The 18,480-nt window shown below is 42.0% G+C and overlaps 2 protein-coding genes across 2 annotated transcripts; one reads left to right on the top strand and one right to left on the bottom strand.

Moving 5' to 3' along the window:
• The first annotated feature begins 730 nt into the window (after positions 1-730).
• Positions 731-3,747, top strand: LOC130135302 (uncharacterized). Its single transcript, XM_056304090.1, has 2 exons — positions 731-2,145; positions 2,721-3,747. Exons 1-2 carry the CDS (start codon positions 1,812-1,814, stop codon positions 3,104-3,106), a joined length of 720 nt encoding a protein of 239 aa, XP_056160065.1. The 5' UTR covers positions 731-1,811; the 3' UTR covers positions 3,107-3,747.
• Positions 3,748-13,519: 9,772 nt separating this feature from the next.
• Positions 13,520-16,019, bottom strand: LOC115690151 (uncharacterized). The gene is made up of 2 exons (XM_030616408.2): positions 15,495-16,019; positions 13,520-13,901 (listed from the first exon to the last, which is right to left on the bottom strand). Exons 1-2 carry the CDS (start codon positions 15,984-15,986, stop codon positions 13,875-13,877), a joined length of 519 nt encoding a protein of 172 aa, XP_030472268.1. The 5' UTR covers positions 15,987-16,019; the 3' UTR covers positions 13,520-13,874.
• Positions 16,020-18,480: the final 2,461 nt, after the last annotated feature.

The raw sequence follows: 18,480 nt of genomic DNA, 5'->3' as shown, positions 1-18,480 counted from the left end.
TGGGGATGGATATTTGATGAGAGAACTGGAATAATAACTGGCATACAACATGCACTGCACCCATTTATTGCATTTGCATCATTCCTCTCATAAATGATGTTTACATCTTGTGGTGATTTGATGATTCGTGTTGTCGATGTTTTAGATATCTATTTGCTAAGCTTTATGCTTACTCCCGTGGTTATTTATCTTTTCAGATTAGTAGATATGCCATTCGTTCCTCCCGCTACCTATAGCGCTCGTTATGGAGCCCCTGTTGATTTTACGTACCATTGGGAGGACGTGACTTTTCCTGAGTTTCCGAATGTTATTTTTGTGAAGTTTGTGTCCACGTTGTGGGTTGACGTAGGCTTTGCGCCAAGGTTAGATTCGTACTGTTTCGTTGCGTTGTATATTCGCTGCCAGGGACAGCTTTGGGGACCGCTTCCATTTCTGGATACTGACTCAGACTCAGGGTTGGACAGCGATCCTGATATGGAGGAGTAGTTGGGCGACCAGATGGACGACTTTTTGAGGTAGCACGACCCGAATGACGGACCTTTTTGGATAGGATCGTATAGTTGTTGGAGCAGGGGAGCATTTTGGAGTGGTTGTGTAGGTGGAGTAGCGTACCTAACCTCCCTGGGGCGACTTATCTTTTGATTTATATATCTGTACAGTTAGTTCGCCTGTACCCTGACTCTAACTTTGTATACATATATATAAAGGTATTTACCAGCGTGCGTTTGTGTATGTTTCTCAGTAAAAGATACTTTACATTCTTGTTTCGTAAATATTAATAGCTTCCGCATGCGTATATGGATTATTTGACCCTTTGTCGTTAGTGGTGACGGCCTGGGACGTCACAGCCCCGCTTTGATTGGTATCAAAGCATAGGTTTACCCTGGAGTGATAAGGTACGCCAGTGGAGTAGTTAGGATAAGCGTGCGCGATTTAAAGTGCTATATATGTGTGTGCTTGTTGTTGTGAGCTAGGAGAATAAGTGACGTGCCCCTTACTTGTGTGATGTGGTAGTGTTACTAACGGGCTTTAGTAACATTTGTTACTTATGAGTTGGTTAATAACATTGGTCATCTATAGTGATGGATGATCGTTGTGCTGAGTAGTTCAGGATGAGAAGAGCAATAGGAACAAGAACTTTTGACAGGACACGACGTGTGAATGAAATAGAACTAACAGGCGAAGCAGGGACTTCAGGAGTGGCAGGAACTTCAGGCGGAGCTGGAAATTCAAATGGAACAGGAACTTTCGGGGGAGCAAATGCACCACCATCTATGGATCCACGGGTGGATGGAATTCTACAAGCATTGGTGAATGTGGGAGCTCTGTTTGAAAGGCAGGCTCAACAACAGGCAGCGGTAGAAGGTGGTGATGACCGCCGTATATAAGGACTAGTTGAGCAATTTCTGAAGTTGAAGCCGACTCACTTCGCTGGTAATGGAGATCCAAGTGAGGCGGATAGGTGGATAGTTAGAATGGAGAAGATTTACAATCTTTTGCGCTGTAATGATGCTGATAAGGTTACACTGGTAGAATATCAATTGGAAGGAAATGCTCAACATTGGTGGGAGGCGTCAAAAGGTACGGTATTTCCGGTAGGTGGGGAAGTTACTTGGAGAGGTTTTGTAGATGCCTTTACTGGAAAATATTTCTCTGAAAGTGCCAAAGAAAAGAAGATGATGGAGTTCATGCAGCTGATCTAGGGCAATTTAACAGTGGATCAGTATGAGGCTAAATTTTTAGAACTGTCAAGGTATGCTCCTCGGTTGGTTGAAAATCGAGAAGATAAAGCTAGAAAGTTCCTGAATGGTATGAGGAAAGATATTAGGAAACAATTGGTGCCTTTTAATCTAAAGAATTATGATGAACTGTATGAGCGAGCTCAATTGGTGGAGCAGGAATTACTGAAGGAGAGAGCAGAAATGGGACAACAATCAAGGTCGAATCTGCAAGGCACTAATGATAGACGAGACAAAAGACCGTTTCAATTTGGGAGACATCCGTTTACTCCGAATAAAAGACGAAACTTTGTGAATTTCGGAGTTGGAAATAATCAGTCATTGTATCGTGAACAACCTTTGAATGAATTGTGTCGACAGTGTGGAAAAGCACATGGGAATTTACCATGCATGGCGTCAAAGATATGTTATGAGTGTGGCCAGAAGGGTCATATTCGTAGGGATTGTCCTCGAGTAGGACAACGGACTCGTTACATACCGATACGACAACTGCAACAGCTGGCTTCGGGTGAAACACCATGACAAGGGAATATGCAAAGACCGCCAGCTCAAGGGAAGGTTTACACTGTCACGCAAGAAGAAGCAGAGGCTTCCAAGACCGTAATATCAGGTACGCTCTCCATATGTGATAAAAAGGCTTATGGCTTGTTTGATACTGGTGCAACACATTCTTTCATGTTTGCACGGTTTGTTCGACTTTATGGATTAAAGCCTGAATTGCTTGAGGTACCCTTTAGCATTGCCACACCTTTGAAGGATGAAGTTTTGTCTACTCTAGCTTGTTTTAACTGTAAGATTCCATAGGAGAGCAGAGTCAGACGATAGATCTAGTAGTTTTGGCAATGTATGATTTTGATGTCATCATAGGAATGGATTGGCTATGTAAGTAGCAAGCCAATGTGGATTGTTACAAGAAGGTGATTAAGTTTAACCCTTCTAACCAACCAAGCTTTAATGGAAGTGGAACCAACCTTCCAGTAGCTTTCGTTTCTGCTTTGGAGGCTTATCAGCTTCTTGAAAAGGGTGCCCAAGGACATCTAGCTGTAGTAAAGGATCAATCCAAGAAAGAAGTGAAACTCGAGGAAGTTTTAGTGATTCGAGATTTTTCTGATGTTTTTCCGGAAGAGTCACCAGGATTGCCACCAAAGCGAGAAATAGAGTTTGTGAATGAACTCGCACCTGGAACGGAACCAATCTCAAAGGCTCCTTATCATATGGCCCCGGCGGAGTTAAAAGAGTTAAAGGTGCAATTACAAGAATTGCTTGATAAAGGATTTATACGACCAAGTTCGTCACCTTGGGGTGCTCATGTATTATTTGTGAAAAAGAAGGATGGATCTTTGCGTCTCTGTATCGACTATAGGTAATTGAATCAAGTGACAATCAAGAACAAGTACCCGTTGCCTAGAATTGACGACTTATTCGATCAATTGCAAGGAGCCTCTGTGTTCTCAAAGATTGATCTAAGGTCGAGATATCATCAGTTGCGAATCAAGAAGGAGGATATTCCTAAGATGGCTTTTAGGACTCGATATGGCCATTACAAGTTCCTAGTCATGCCATTTGGTTTGACTAACGCACATGTTGTATTTATGGACTTAATGAATAGGGTGTTTAAGCCGTTCTTAGATCGGTTTGTAATAGTTTTCATTGACGATATCTTGATATATTCAAAAGGACCGGAAGAGCATGAAAAGCATCTGAGAAGTGTGCTTCAGACACTCAGAGAGCATAAGTTATATGCAAAGTTTAGCAAATGTGACTTTTGGCTGGATCGTGTAGAATTTCTGGGACATGTTGTAACAGTTGATGGAATTTCTGTAGACCCGGCTAAGGTCGAAGCCGTGATTAATTGGTCGAGACCAACGACAGTGACGGAGATACGAAGTTTCTTAGGACTAGCAGGGTATTATCGAAGATTCGTGGAAGGATTTTCTCGTCTAGCTGGTCCTTTAACTCAACTCACTCGAAAGAACGCCAAATTCAAATGGAACGAGGAGTGTGAGTTTAGTTTTCAAGAATTAAAACAGAAGTTAACAACGGCACCTATTTTGACAATACCCTCAGGATCGGAGGGATTCGTGATATATAGCGATGCTTCTCATAAGGGATTTGGATGTGTTCTAATGCAACACGGGAAGGTGATCGCTTACGCTTCAAGACAATTAAAGCCGTATGAGTTAAATTATCCGACACATGATCTCGAACTTGCGGCGATCATTTTTGCTTTGAAGATATGGAGACATTATCTGTACGGAGAAAAGTTTGAGATTTATACTGATCATAAAAGTTTAAAATATTTGTTCTCACAAAAGGAGTTGAATATGAGATAGAGACGGTGGATGGAATTACTAAAAGATTATGACTATGAGATTCTCTCTCATCCGGGGAAAGCGAATAAGGTGGCAGATACTCTAAGTAGGAAGTCTACGATGGTAGCAAGCATGATGGTAAGAGAATGGAATTTACTCGAGGAAATATCCAACTCCGAGTACAGACTTGAAGTGGACCAGTTAGCAAATCTCATGGCTACACTTTGAATTGAGCCTGAGATAATAAAAAGAATCAAGGAACTACAATCATCGGACCTTGAAATTATGAAGGTTCGAGAGCAAGTGTTAAGGGGAAAGAAATCGGATTTCCAAGTATCAGAAGATGGCATCATAAGTTTTCGGGGACGCCTTTGCGTGCCAAAGAATGAAGAATTAAGAAAAGAAATTCTATCCGAAGCACATCGGAGTGGCTACAGTATTCATCCGGGGAATACGAAAATGTATCGAAACCTGCGGCAGTATTTCTGGTGGAACGGAATGAAGGGTGATATAGCAAAGCATGTATCAAGCTGTTTGACATGCTAACAAGTAAAGGCGGAGCATCGTAAACTGGTGGGTATGTTAAAACCGCTAAAAATTCCTGAGTGGAAGTGGGAACACATCACGATGGACTTTGTGCAAGGGCTGCTAAGGACGCCAAGGAATCACGATGCTATTTGGGTGATAGTTGATCGTTTAACTAAGTCTGCTCATTTCTTATTGGTATGAACGGATTATCAAATGGAGAAGTATGCAGAGTTATATATCAAGGAGGTCGTGCGACTCCATGGGGTGCCTGTGACTATCACGTCCGACAGAGACTCAAGGTTTACTTTGAATTTTTGGAAAAGTCTTCAGATTGCTTTGGGAACAAAGCTTCAATTTAGCACTGCTTATCATCCTCAGACGGACGGACAGTCGGAAAGGGTAATTCAAATATTAGAAGATATGCTGCGAGCGTGCATTCTTGATTTTAAAGGTAGTTGGGAAGAGAAACTGCATCTGGTAGAGTTTGCTTATAATAATAGTTACCAGCAAACTATTGGCATGGCGCCATACGAAGCGCTATATGGAAGGACTAGCAAAACACCTGTTTGTTGGAACGAGGTTGGCGAACGAAGTTTAACAGGACCGGAGTTAGTACAGATCACAATCGACGCGGTGAAAATAATCCGAGATAGGCTTAAGACTGCTCAAAGTCGATAGAAAAGCTATGCAGATCGGCATAGAAGACCCTTAGAGTTTAATGTGGGAGATCACGTATTTTTGAAAGTATCGCCGATGAAAGGTATGTCAAGATTCGGAAAGAAAGGAAAATTGAGCCCTAGATTCATTGGACCTTTTGAAATTTTGGAGAAAATAGGAGAATTGGCTTATCGGTTGGCTTTACCGCCAAAATTGTCTAACGTCCATGACGTGTTTCATGTGTCGATGCTACGGAAGTATCAACCTGACCCAACTCATATTCTAGATTATGAGACGATTGAAGTGGGCGAGAAAGTTAAGTACGTGGAAAGGCCAGTGCGTATAGTGGATCAAAAGGAGCAAGTTTTGAGAAATAAAGTCATTCGGTCAGTGAAAGTGTTGTGGCAGCATCATGATACAGAAGAGGCAACATGGGAGAGTGAAGAAATTATGAGGCGTTAATATCCATATCTATTTGAATCATCAGTTAATGTTTCAAATTTCGAGGACGAAATTTCCAAAGGTGGGGAGATTTGTGACATCATGATTTTTGGTGTCATTCCATATTGGCGTAGAAAAAAAAAATTCGAAAAAAAAAGATAATCAGAGTATTCAAGGAATATTCTGTCCGAAATTCCTTTTTAGCAAGCTTCTTTCTTTTCTCTCTTCATTCTCTCCATCTTCTCTTCTTCTCTTCTTCTTCTTCTTCTTTCTTCTTCATTTTGGACGGATCGTGGCCACGCAAGAGGAAAATCGGCTCGACTTTCTACGATTCTTCGACAAGATCATCCTCGAGGCAAGTAGATTCTAATTTCTCGACTTCGCGTTCGTCTTTTCGCCCGAGATAAATGGTTTTTGGCCTTTTATGATGGGTTTTGGGTTTCGAGTTGAAAAGTTCGGAAAGTCTTTGACTTTTTGGTTTCCCGAGGACGTACGGGTGTCGGGATATCGTGTGATGGTGACGGATCGTTGAAAACGAGCTTGGATGGCTCGAACGAGACATGTTAAGGTTATGTGTAAGTGGGATGATGAAATTTTTACTATGTTCCTTTGATTTTCTAGTCGTTTTTGGTGTTGTTCGAGTGTCGGGATTACACGTGGTGAGTTTGAATGGTTGGAAGGAGTTGATAAGGGCAGCTGTGGTTTGCGTTGAGCCGAACCGCTTAACGGCGCGTGGTGGCCGCGGAATAGAATGTAGCGCGAGGGTGGCTCATGATGTGGGATGGAGGCGTGAGGAATGCCTGTGTCGTAGGCCGACATTGGTGGTGACCGAGCCCATGGATGGCGACGAGTGGTCTCGCGTCAGCTGAATCGTGTGATGAAGGATAGTTTATATGAGATGGTGATTTTGTGCACAATGTTGTTATATTGCCTGTGCTTTGGATAGTATCGTTGGTGTCTCGGTTGGTTTAATATGCCCCACATGGGGATTGTTATTCATATGCTTCTGTTAGAATCATTTGCATTCATCATATCATAATTGTGTGATAATGGATGGTGAGGATCGTCAGACGGGGGATCTCTGACGATGCCTTACGTGCATTGCTTCATGTGCATCATGTGAAAATGAATGGTGAGGACCATCGGTCTGCGCGCCGATGATGCCTCGTGGGAGTATCGGGATGCCCAAGTATGGAAGGCTTGGATGCCGTCGGTCTGCGTGCTGACGATGCCTCGGAGTGAAATGCCTGTGGTTGGTATACCATGGAAGTCCGGTTTGCTACTGGAAGTTACCCGCACGGGTGTCTGTGGCCGATGTAACCGTGATACGGGGTGGATATTTGATGAGAGAACTGGAATAATAACGGCATACAACATGCACCGCACCCATTTATTGCATTTGCATCATTCCTCTCATAAATGATGTTTACATCTTGTGGTGATTTGATAATTCGTGTTGTCGATGTTTTAGATATCTATTTGCTAAGCTTTATGCTTACTCCTGTGGTTATTTATCTTTTCAGATTAGTAGATATGTCATCCGTTCCTCCCGCCACCTATAGCGCTCGTTATGGAACCCCTGTTGATTTTACGTTCCATTGGGAGGACATGACTTTTCCTGAGTTTCCGAATGTTGTTTTTGAAAAGTTTGTGTCCACGTTGTGGGTTGACGTAGGCTTTGCGCCAGGGTTAGATTCGTACCGTTTCATTGCGTTGTATATTCGCTGCCAGGGACAGCTTTGGGGACGGCTTCCATTTCTGGATACTGACTTAGACTCAGGGTCGGACAACGATCCTGATATAGAGGAGTAGTTGGGCGACCAGATGGACGACTTTTTGAGGTAGCACGACCCGAATGACGGACCTTTTTGGATAGGGTCGTATAGTTGTTGGAGTAGGGGAGCATTTGGGAGTGGTTGTGTAGGTGGAGTAGTGTACCTAACCTCCCAAGGGCGACTTATCTTTTGATTTGTATATTTGTATAGTTAGTTCGCCTGTACCCTAACTCTAACTTTGTATACATATATATAAAGGTATTTACTAGCGTGCGTTTGTGTATGTTTCTCAGTAAAAGATACTTTACATTCTTGTTTCGTAAATATTAATAGCTTCCGCATGCGTATATGGATTATTTGACCCTTTGTCGTTAGTGGTGACGACCTGGGACGTCACAATCGTTCTTGCTTGCATCGCTTAAGTACCATGCTTGATGTTCTCTTATTTGGAGCGTGTGCCATGGATAGTACATAGGCAAGGTAAATGCATCTTTGCTATTGATTTGTCATCGACACCGGGGCGGTAAGGTTGGACAAGTATCCGACGACGATTGTTTCCTCCTAACTTGAAATTAGAGGATTTAATTATTGAGTCTATGTCTCATTTCCCGTTGTTTTTCCCAGACTTGTAGGATGGCTGCTCCTCCGTCCGCTTTGGTACACCCGTGAAAATGATAGTAGATGTAATCGATGTAATTGGTGTCGCCGGAGGGAAAGCCTATCGTAAGGTCATATACCAAGTTATGGTCGACGAAGGTCTTGAGAATCCTGTTCCGCACCGGTACGAAGCCTGGTATGAATGGACTGAGGACGGTGGACTGTTCGGACTCCTTCGCGGGTTTCATGGCCCTTTCGATGGTGCCAACGGACCGACACCTGGGAATGCTGCAAATGGAGCCTAAGAGGCAGACTGGACTTGGGGATGACCGAGCGAGTTTTTGGGAAGGAACTTTTTTGTGGAGGACCTTTTTGGAAGAAACCACAGTAGCGGGGCTAGTCATAACCCAATCGTGTTTGTCATAGCGGGTATATGTGTGTGAATCGGCCCGTAAAAAAAAAGAGGCATGTAAAAAGGTTTGCCTTGTAAAATATATAAGCTATCATGTAAATACAAGGTTTGCTCATGATACTTGTCTTAACCCCGTTATTTGTTCTGATTGTGATTGTCTCAAATTCATGCTTCTGCTTTCTTGTAAAGAAAGATAATAACGAATGGGACATCGTACAGTAAGCCACGGGTCACGATTTTGGCTGAGACGTGACATTCTCAACATTCGTTGCAAGTTTAAATTTAAGATGCTGAGCATCATGGAAGGTGCCATTGAGATCCTGTCGAAAGTAGAGACGAGCACGGCCGTGTTCGACATCGGTACGCAGCCGCCAAGCTAGGCGATCACCGATTCCAAAATTCTTGATTTAGATGAATTTAGCATCATTGTTTGAACTCACTACTATTTCGACAATTAATGGAAGTGTATGGTACATTTGGATGCAGGGATATTCATAGCTATGCAAGATGAGCTTATGGCATGTGGAATTAGACCAGCAGTTTTTGGCATGGTGTTGAGCTTTGTAATTTGGCCTGCAACTATGGCCCTATGTTCTCTTGTGGTGGGCTTGCACGACTTTGTCATCGTTTAGGTTGACTTTAGTTTGTCTTGTTTATTCACTAATAATAAACAACTATCTTAAGTTCCCCGAACATGTTTTGTTTTCAAAATATACTTCACATTTAATTTCTTAATTATTACTTTTTTTCTATATAGGTGGCAATTCCACAGGCCATTGCTTCCTTTGTAACACAAACAAATATGGATTGCACGAAAAAGTCCTCAACAGTGCGTGAGTTCTACATCTCAATTTTTCTGATTAACCATGTTGTTCTATAGTTACATTTTCTTATTTAAAAGACCGTGTTACACTTTACTGTTGCTGGGTTTAATTGCTTGGAGTTTGTAATGAATGATTAACTATTGCTAATTATCTAACTCTCTTTTAAATCTCTGTAGGGTGGTGTCCGGGAGGTGATTTCCCTTCCATTGCTGATCAGCTATTTCGTTGCGTTAGAATCGGTTTGAGAGCGGAGATAGTTGATCATTTACTAAGTAAAGATAGGGTCATTGAATTTGTTGGAAGTTTGAGGTAGAGGTGAGCATGGTTCCAGGTTCTATCCTGGAACCTGAAATCTGTAGGTTCCAAGTTCCAAGGTATACCGGGTAGGTTCCAGGTTCCAAAAATTGGGGAACCTATTTCGATGGATAGGTTCTAGGTTCTAGGTGGAACCTAGAATCTAGAACTTGAAACCTGAAACCTAAACAAGTTTTTTGTGTTTTTTCTTGATCTATGTCTTTACGCGATCTTGTGGTGTTTCATGGCATTAGATGATGAGTGTATAATCTGAAACCACTAGTCTGAGCTTTCATTTTATGACTTGTTAATGTTTTATATTTTTTGTGTGTCTAAATATAAGTTGTGATCAGTGGATCAAAACAGCAAGTGATGGAACATGGGTAGACCCTGGAACCAACCTAGAACATGTGATAGGGTAGGTTCCAAATTCCAAAAAATGAGGAACCTATTCTCATGGGTAGGTTATAGGTGGAACCTGTATGAAACATGTAACCACTCACCCTTAGTATCGATTTATGCAATGACTTCTCATTTTAATTGTATTTATTTAAATCGTAATACCAGGACAACTAGTCTTTTGTATTCTCCTTGGTAAATGACAAGCTTGTTCGATATTGTTGTGTTCATTTTTGTTTTGTTTAACTAAAAATGAAATAAATAAAAAAGAACCTGTTAGACCTTGGAACCTACCTTGAAACCTGTGACAGGGTAGGTTCCAGGTTCCCTGTGACAGGGTAAGTTTTTGGTTCCAAGTTTCGATGGGTAGGTTCCAGGTTCTATCTTCGCTCACCCCTTGTTTGAGGACCTTATAGACAGGTGATGTGTTAGCTTGAACTTCAAACAAGTTTATGTATGAACTCTCGTGATGTGTGAATATGACCTATGCATGCTTATAATAGATTTGTATATACATATTGTTGATCAATTCCTTTTGAAAAGATTTGTATATACATGACATGCAGTTTCTGTGCAATTTTCGTGTCTTGATCATTCCCATCAATACAAATCATTTCATGAGGAATTGAACAATTTAAATGAGAAATTACCTTGTCATCATATTACATTTTTTACAAAATCGCCGGAAGACAAAAAAATAATTAAAAAATATATCATACCATAATTCATTCAAGGATAGATTCGTAGCCTGTGACCTTATCACATCATTAAATCGAAATCCCAAATCTTTAACATATGAACAACCATTTGTCTACCACGGTCAGCACCATTCCACGGGCAATGGTGCGACTATGCCTTCGGTCTCAACCATTCACAAATACCTTCGTTGCTCCACCATTTGTCGCCGACAAGGGGCATCTCTCAATTTCAAGCGATTGCCTACACATCGATGGCAACAACATTGAGAGTATGGGTGAGCATGGTTCCGAGGTAGAACCTGAGAACCTTATCAGTAGAAACCTGCAAGTTCTAGGTTGGGTAAGTTTCAGGTTTCAAAAATTGTGATACATGTTTTGACGGGTAGGTTCGAGGTTCTAGGTGAAACTTGAAACCTGAAATCTTAAACAAGTTTTTTTGTATTTTTACTTGGTCTATATCTTTGCGTAATCCTGATGTTCTATGGCGTTTAATGATGAGTGTATAATCTGTAATATATAATTTGAGCTTTCATTTTATAACTTGTTAATTTTCATATTCTTCGCGTGTCTAAATATAAGTTGTGGTTAGTTGATCGTAACAACAAGTGATGGTCATTAAAGGTGATGATTGACTACAATTGTTCAATTAATAATACATGTGAAACTTAGATAGACCCTAGAACCGACCCTAAAACAGGGTAGGTTCCAGGTTCCAAAGTATGTAGCGTAGGTTCTAGATTCCAAAAAAATGATAAACCTATTCTCATGGGTAGGTTCTAGGTTCTGGGTAGAATCTGTACGGAATCTAAAACCGTTCGTCCCTAATTGAGAGAAAGTTTTTGTGTGTATTTTTTGCTTCATTTTTTTTCTTTTGTGGTCAAAGTCAAACGGGTCCAAGAAGTTCCGCCCCTTTTACTTTTGGGCCCAATGGGCGGGCACCCTGACCCTGCCCTCCCATTCTATTTTAAGCCCTATTGGCCATACGTTCCTTTTCATTTCTTAAATTATTTTTCCTCAAAAAATTCAACCCATATGAATTCTTATCTTCCTATTAATCAAGCAAATCCAATGATCATTTCAATCTCAAATTTTTTTTACAAAAAAAAAATTGAATGTTACCTCATTTATATATTTGAAGTACACTATGACCATATTGTAAAAGTTATATGTGTCGTCACTAATATGAATCGTAAAGCTATATTATTACATGATAAGCAAAATACCCTATTATGAAATATTTGTAATATCGAATGATTAGGTGGTTTTTTCAACCTGAGCATTCCCTTCATGGGATACAATTTGAGGTTCAAATGAAGAAAAAATAGTTAATAAAAATACACAATACGAATAGAGTGATTGAGCACATTTCAAAAGGACAAAAACGATCGATATCTCTTAAAAGTATGAGGTCCTCTTTACTTTATTTTATGCACGGATAATTTTATTTTAAAATAATTCCAGTCAAATTCAAACATAAAACTTTGTATAAATTTGTTATCAAGGATCTCAAAATGTTGGCATTCCTAGTTGATGATTTCAGAGACTAGAAAACTCGTATTTATATGTCATTTATTATCGATATATACACCACGTGTAGTATTAGTAGACAAACTTGAAATAATTCTTCGATTACTATTGGAAATCAGCATTAGACAAACGTCTAATTTTCCTACTTGAAAAATAAGTCCAAAGTCAAATGAGAGACATTCCAAAAGTCTCTCAATTGGAGTCGCACTACTATCTTCTTACGAAATGACGATCCGTCATGCTATGTTCCAAAAGAAAAAGGGCGATTCCGAACGGGCAATTTAGAAGATTATCGATTGCTCGGGTTCAGTATATATGAATATCACTTTCAATAGCTGCTAAATTAGAATGCTATTATAATCTTCGTAACGAGTCTCTTATCGATCCAAGAACATCACAATGAAGCTTGGGTTCGTGAAACTCCATTCATATACATACTCTCAGTTATCCCATGAATTGTATCACATCATGTCTGATAAAGAAGATGATCTCAGCTCAGTGAAGGCAAGCAAGAATCGGACGCTAACAAGAATCATATGGTCGATTCTGCTCACTCTATCCCTGTCATACAACCTCAAAGCATAAGAGTGTCTGCTACATCTATCAAATGAAGCAAATCCAGTTTTGGCATTGGACTGCATTTCAATTGCCCCACCAAATAAGTACATGCTGGTTTCCGAGCATGGGCTTTGGGAGGTCAAGAAAGACGAGAAACATGGGATGAACCGCACAGATTCGACCCCATACACACTGGTGCACAGAACGGTTCAGGTAGGTATCAATCATGCAGCTACAGGCAGACGACAACTTTTAATTTGCTTCCTTCCACAAAGTTCGATTGTTTGAATGAGGGGTTTAATCTCACCACTGGTATTCCAATCCTTATTAGCGTCTGGATTTGGAGGAACTATACCAGTCATTGCCATGAAACGAGTATCAAATCTGTATAGTAGAAGCCCATACTGGTAAAAAGAGAAACACTTACCGTCTTTTGCATTTCAATTTGAACTACATACTTACCCGGACCTTCACATGGCGAAGATTCCTCAGAATTATGAACGTATAGATTGCCGGCTGGAGGGCTTGAGCAGCAACCTATTATAAATCTGTTCTGTAGCTTCTCCTCGTCCTCGTCCTCCTACCTTTTTTTCTTTAAATCAGACCTTTTTTTGGGTAAAATCTTTAAATCACAATGATATACCTGTAGCTAAAAGAACTCTATGATTGCATGATACCGGACAGCCGTCACAGCCCAAAAGAAACATTGCAGCCGTTTCTTCCATACAAACCAATCTAAACCGTATGTTAGTGGATAATTATAATGAACCAACAGTTCTCCTCATATACAGATGACATGAGAATAATATTGTCCTGTCTGTTTAATCACAAGATACAGAGGCTAAGCCCCGAAATCATTATTAAAGCCAAAACGAAATGACCGGACCACCAGATCACCAGACCCCATCTCCTCCTCATTTTTACATACCCCATTCTCTCTCCTCTTTGCAAAAATAGCCACAATTCCTTTTTTAAAGATTCGGCCCCAAAGTCCACATGAAAGCACTAAGCACATGTACATCAAAGCATAGACCTATCAAAGCAGACTTCTCACAAACTCGGGTCCATAAGCAACTGAGCTATCATATATTGTTCCCATATTCTGGTCACCACCTAAGAGACCGCCTTTAGTATGCTCTCCTGACAAAACCAGAAGAAGAAACATATTAATTCATTACCACCACCTTATCAAAAAAACATAGGAAAAATTAATGGAACAGCAAAGTTAACCTCTAAAAGTGATGTATAGAACTATGTAGACTAGTAATGCATCAAACAACGCAAAGTTTACACCCTTGGGGGGTAACCTAATCCCACAAAATCAGCAAGCTCTTTCAAACTGATAGACAAGAATCTATATAGAACATGACAAACGTAGAAATCATAAAAAGAAGACCCAACGCCAAGGACCAAATCTCCAGGGTCAAAGGTGATTTCAATGGAAGTGCTCAAGCCATTACGCATTTCATGCCAAGCAATTTGACAGTTAAAACAATTCTCAGGTAAAAATTAATAAGACATTATCTTTCTATAACATGGAATTACAATTTCATTCGCAGTTCACACTTTTGCTTTTAAAAAATGCTACGCCTCACACTTGATGGAGAACAATAGCGACAACCTTTTAAGACTTACAAAAGGCGCACCCAATGAAGATTTGGTATTTATTCTCCTTGATTAATGAGGAATATTCTTAAGTGATTGGATTCTATCAGGATTTTATTTGAGATTGGACTTAATGTTTCTTTCTCCTAGTTGTGGTAAATTTGTTTTCCTAGTTTTATTGGAATTTATTAGATCTCCTATTTTGACTTAAAGAAGTACTTTAGAGAGTCCATATATACCGTTGCAATTCTTTCTTTCGAATAGAGTCGATAATTATTTCAATTTGAAAATTCTTTGCTTTGGGATTGTGAGATGCAATTCTTCTCTTAGGTGTGATGCTTGAGAAAACCTTGGCCGGACGCATAGGAAGCTTTGGGTGTGAAGCATAAAGATTTATTCTTTGTAGTGGGACTCGTCACACATTGGCTCGTTTCAAGGCTGGTTTGATGAATGATCTCAAGAGGGAAAAGATGCTTAGACAGCCAATATACAATGTAGAGCATGCATTTCAAGTGGCCTCGGACATGCCGCCAGAGAGCAATTGATGAGAGCAGACACTAATCTGCTCTCGAAACTACGTAATCACCAAGGGCAATCCCAAAAAACACAGAATTGTAGAGAGTTTTATGACAAGATTCACCATGCTTTGGAGTAAGAAAACGCAATGCGCTAATCAGGCTACCAGAAAGTTACAGCGAATGCGCAAAACCACATAAGGGAAGCACCATGACAACCACTTAGAAACCTATAAAATGCCAAGTGAACACCAGCACCTCTCTAACAAAATCCGAGGTTATGAATCCACACACACACAAACTCAATGAGAACGACGACGATCAATCATCCAAATTAACAAAAGAGAATAGCACGATGCACCTTAGCTCCGACAAGCAAAAGGGCATAAGCGGTCACCTCACTGGACGAAGAAAGGGAAGAAATTCCGGCATCCATCTAAATACAGATGCCGGAATTGAAAGATGCGGCCTGGCTAGCGCATCGAACTGTGCAGAAATGATCAGCAACGCTGATGATCATCCCAAATTTCCCAGCAATCACGACCACCGCAATCTCCCTAAAACCCCAATTGGGGGACGAACTAGCGAAGCGAAGAGCAGAGGTGATTCGAACCTGGACATGCAGAGAGAGCAGCTGGGGATCGTCGCCGCCGGGCCCGGCGGCGGTGCAATCGGGAGGGGACTCGAAGAGGGAGAGGGAGAACTGCTTGTCGGCGACGCCGACGTCGAAGTGGATGACGCCGGAGCTGGGGACGTCGACGCGGATGCCCTTGACCGGGAACCACAGGAAGAGCTCCTGGGCTGACACCCCGGAAAGCCCGCCGATCTCGCCGAACCGGAGGGTGCCGGTGACGTTGAGGTCGTAGTGGACCTCGTTCTCGAACCGCGCGTTGCAGGGCTGCGCCAGGCCGACCCGGAACTCGCCCGTGGCCGGGTCGACGGCGTAGTCGGTGATGCCCTTGGGGAGGAGGCCGATGGGGAGGCCGTAGCGCCGGAGGTGGTCGTAGATCGTGTCGCCGTCGGCGGCGGCGGCGGTGGCGGCGGCGGTGACGGCGATCGCCGCCAGGACGTGGAGGAGGAGGAGGAGGAGGCGGTGGCGGTCCATCTTCGCCGGCGGAGGACGGAGGAGAGAGGGACGGGAGGGTCTGGTGAAAATGGGAGTTTCCGGGGAGGCGGTTTTCGGATTTTTTTCGATTTTTTTCTTTGGAATTTAAATAAATTAGCAGCGAAGAAAAGGGACGGATTTTTGCTTTATTTTTTGTTTATTTGTTTTGTTTTGTTTCGATTTGGTTTTTTCTGGTGGGAGGTGGGTTCGGGAAACAGTTGAAACGATTGGGGGGAGGGAAGTCGACGGTTGCGAATGCTTCACGCGATCGCGCGGAGTCTGCGCCCCACGCGCCGCCTTTTTTTAACTAGTAGTTGTAGTAACTTGGGTTGGTTTCTAGACCAAAAAAAAAAAAAACTTGGGTTGGTTTGCAAAGTAGTTTACGTGATATATTGATGGGATTCGAGCGGGTGACGGGGCTGGCCCCTTGATTTTGAGCTAAGGGAATAGAATTGAGTATACTATGGGTGATCGGTTCTGCCTGGCCCGGCCGAGTGGAACCGAATCGGATCGAGAACCGCCCAATTTGGGACGGGAAGTCGACGGTAGGGACCGGACCGCTTGGTCCTAGGATCGGAACCGGACCGATCGTTTGTCCTAGGGCCGAGGAGCCGGACCGATCGTCGGTCCATCCAATAGAACCATACTTAGGATTTAGTTTTTTTTTTTTGTCAAATACTTAGGGTTTAGTTCACATTTTACTAATTTTTATCAATGAATTTATATCAATGAAGTTCACTTAGAGTTTAGTTCACATTTTACTAATTTTATCAAAGAATTTATGTCAATAAAGTTCACTTAGGATTTAGTTTATATTTTATTAATTTTTTGAAGAAAAAATATGTCGGTCCGATCCGGTTCGGTTCCCCCTTGGAACCAGGGTTAGTTTGCAAAGTAGTTTTACGTGATATGTTGATGGGATTCGAGCGGGTGACGGGGGCTCACACCCCTAGAGTATACACCGCGCCCCTTCTTCGGGGCAAGTTTTCAAACTTATGAGATGTCGACCAAGTCATGGCTATGGGGACGGAATTATTGACCTTGTACTTTTCAGATCTCCTTTAGCCTATGATGGGGACGGTTGCTCTTGTGTCGGAAGGCATTGGAAGCGGGTGTCTTTCTCTGTTAAGTCGGCGCGCGAAGTATTCAATAAGGCGGGCGATTAAGAATCCGATACTACACACGTAGGGGTGTCAAAATCGAACAACATACCCGAACCGGAAACACGAACCGACCCGACCCGATCCGAAGTTTCGGGTATTTTCGGGCCGGGTCAACTCCATGTTCGGGTATTAGCTAAGCAAATGGGGTATCTCGATGGTTTCAGTTCGGTTCGTGTTTAGAACACGAACCGAACCGTAACACATATATTTTTATTTTTTTATTTTTTTATTTTTAGAATCGAAACACATTTCACTTTCGTAGCACTGTCGTTCGACTTCGTCCTCCTCCGGAACGTGAAATCGCCCGCCGTCGTCAACTTCGTTCCTCGGCGACTCTGCCTCCGTCCTCCTCATCTACTCTACCGCCGTCATCCGGTCCAAAGAGCTCACGAGTCATCATAGTCCGTCTCGAAGTGGTGTCACTAGATCAACGATTCAACCGGCAAAATTTCAAGTCTTCATCTGCATTTGTGTCTTTGGTAGATAACTTGATAAGTACATCAAGCAAAGATGCATACTTGCATCAAATCCGATAACTTTCAAGCAAATGACGGGACAGCGTGATGTAATTCTCGGGCAAATCCATGACAGAATCGGTAAAAAGCATGGTTTCGGAGCATCCTGACCTGCATTAAGCAAAAATCGAAACGTGATAACGGAGACGAGAGGCAATCAGAATCCCCGAATTCAAAGGCAATCGAGGGTGACGAAAACCGGGGATACATGGGAAGCGTCAATTTAGATAAAACGAACAATAAGCACCGACCTTCGAATCAATTGTAACATCGTCAAATATTAGCTTGAACCCAAAAAGACCCGAAACCCGACCCGATTTTTGCGTTTCGGGTCATGTTCGGTTCGGATCAAGAGTCCACATATCTTTTATGATTCTGATCGAGTCGGGTAGCGTGGAGACTAGACTCAACTCGACCCATTGACACCTCTAGGTGTAACTTAACTTTAATTTATAATAAAAATCTAAAACACGAACCCGAACCGAACCGAACCGACCCGATCGTGCGGCTATATCATGTTCGGGTCTTGTTTCGGGTCGGGTCAAGCACACATATTCATTATTTCGAGTTGGGTTGGGTATCATGAAAACCCGACCCGATCTGACCCATTGACACCCCTAGTACACAGTCCACAGTTTGGATGTGGAAGGGACCTCAACGTATTAGAAATTTCCTCTGGCTAGCTGTTCATAAGCGGCTATTGACAAATGAATTAAAGAGGTCTCGCAACTTTTGGGAGGAAATTCATATTGCTTGAGATGAGAGTCTCATTTGGAAATAACTTTACATGTTCTAAGGGATTGTCCAATTGTCTGT

This window comes from Syzygium oleosum, unplaced genomic scaffold, assembly GCF_021117445.2.
Source record: "Syzygium oleosum isolate NSW1041296 unplaced genomic scaffold, Sole_v2.1 Sole_v2.30, whole genome shotgun sequence".
NCBI lineage: Eukaryota > Viridiplantae > Streptophyta > Magnoliopsida > Myrtales > Myrtaceae > Syzygium > Syzygium oleosum.
The sequence above is the reverse complement of the archived record's forward strand: the minus strand, read 5'-3'. Positions and strand labels throughout refer to the sequence as shown.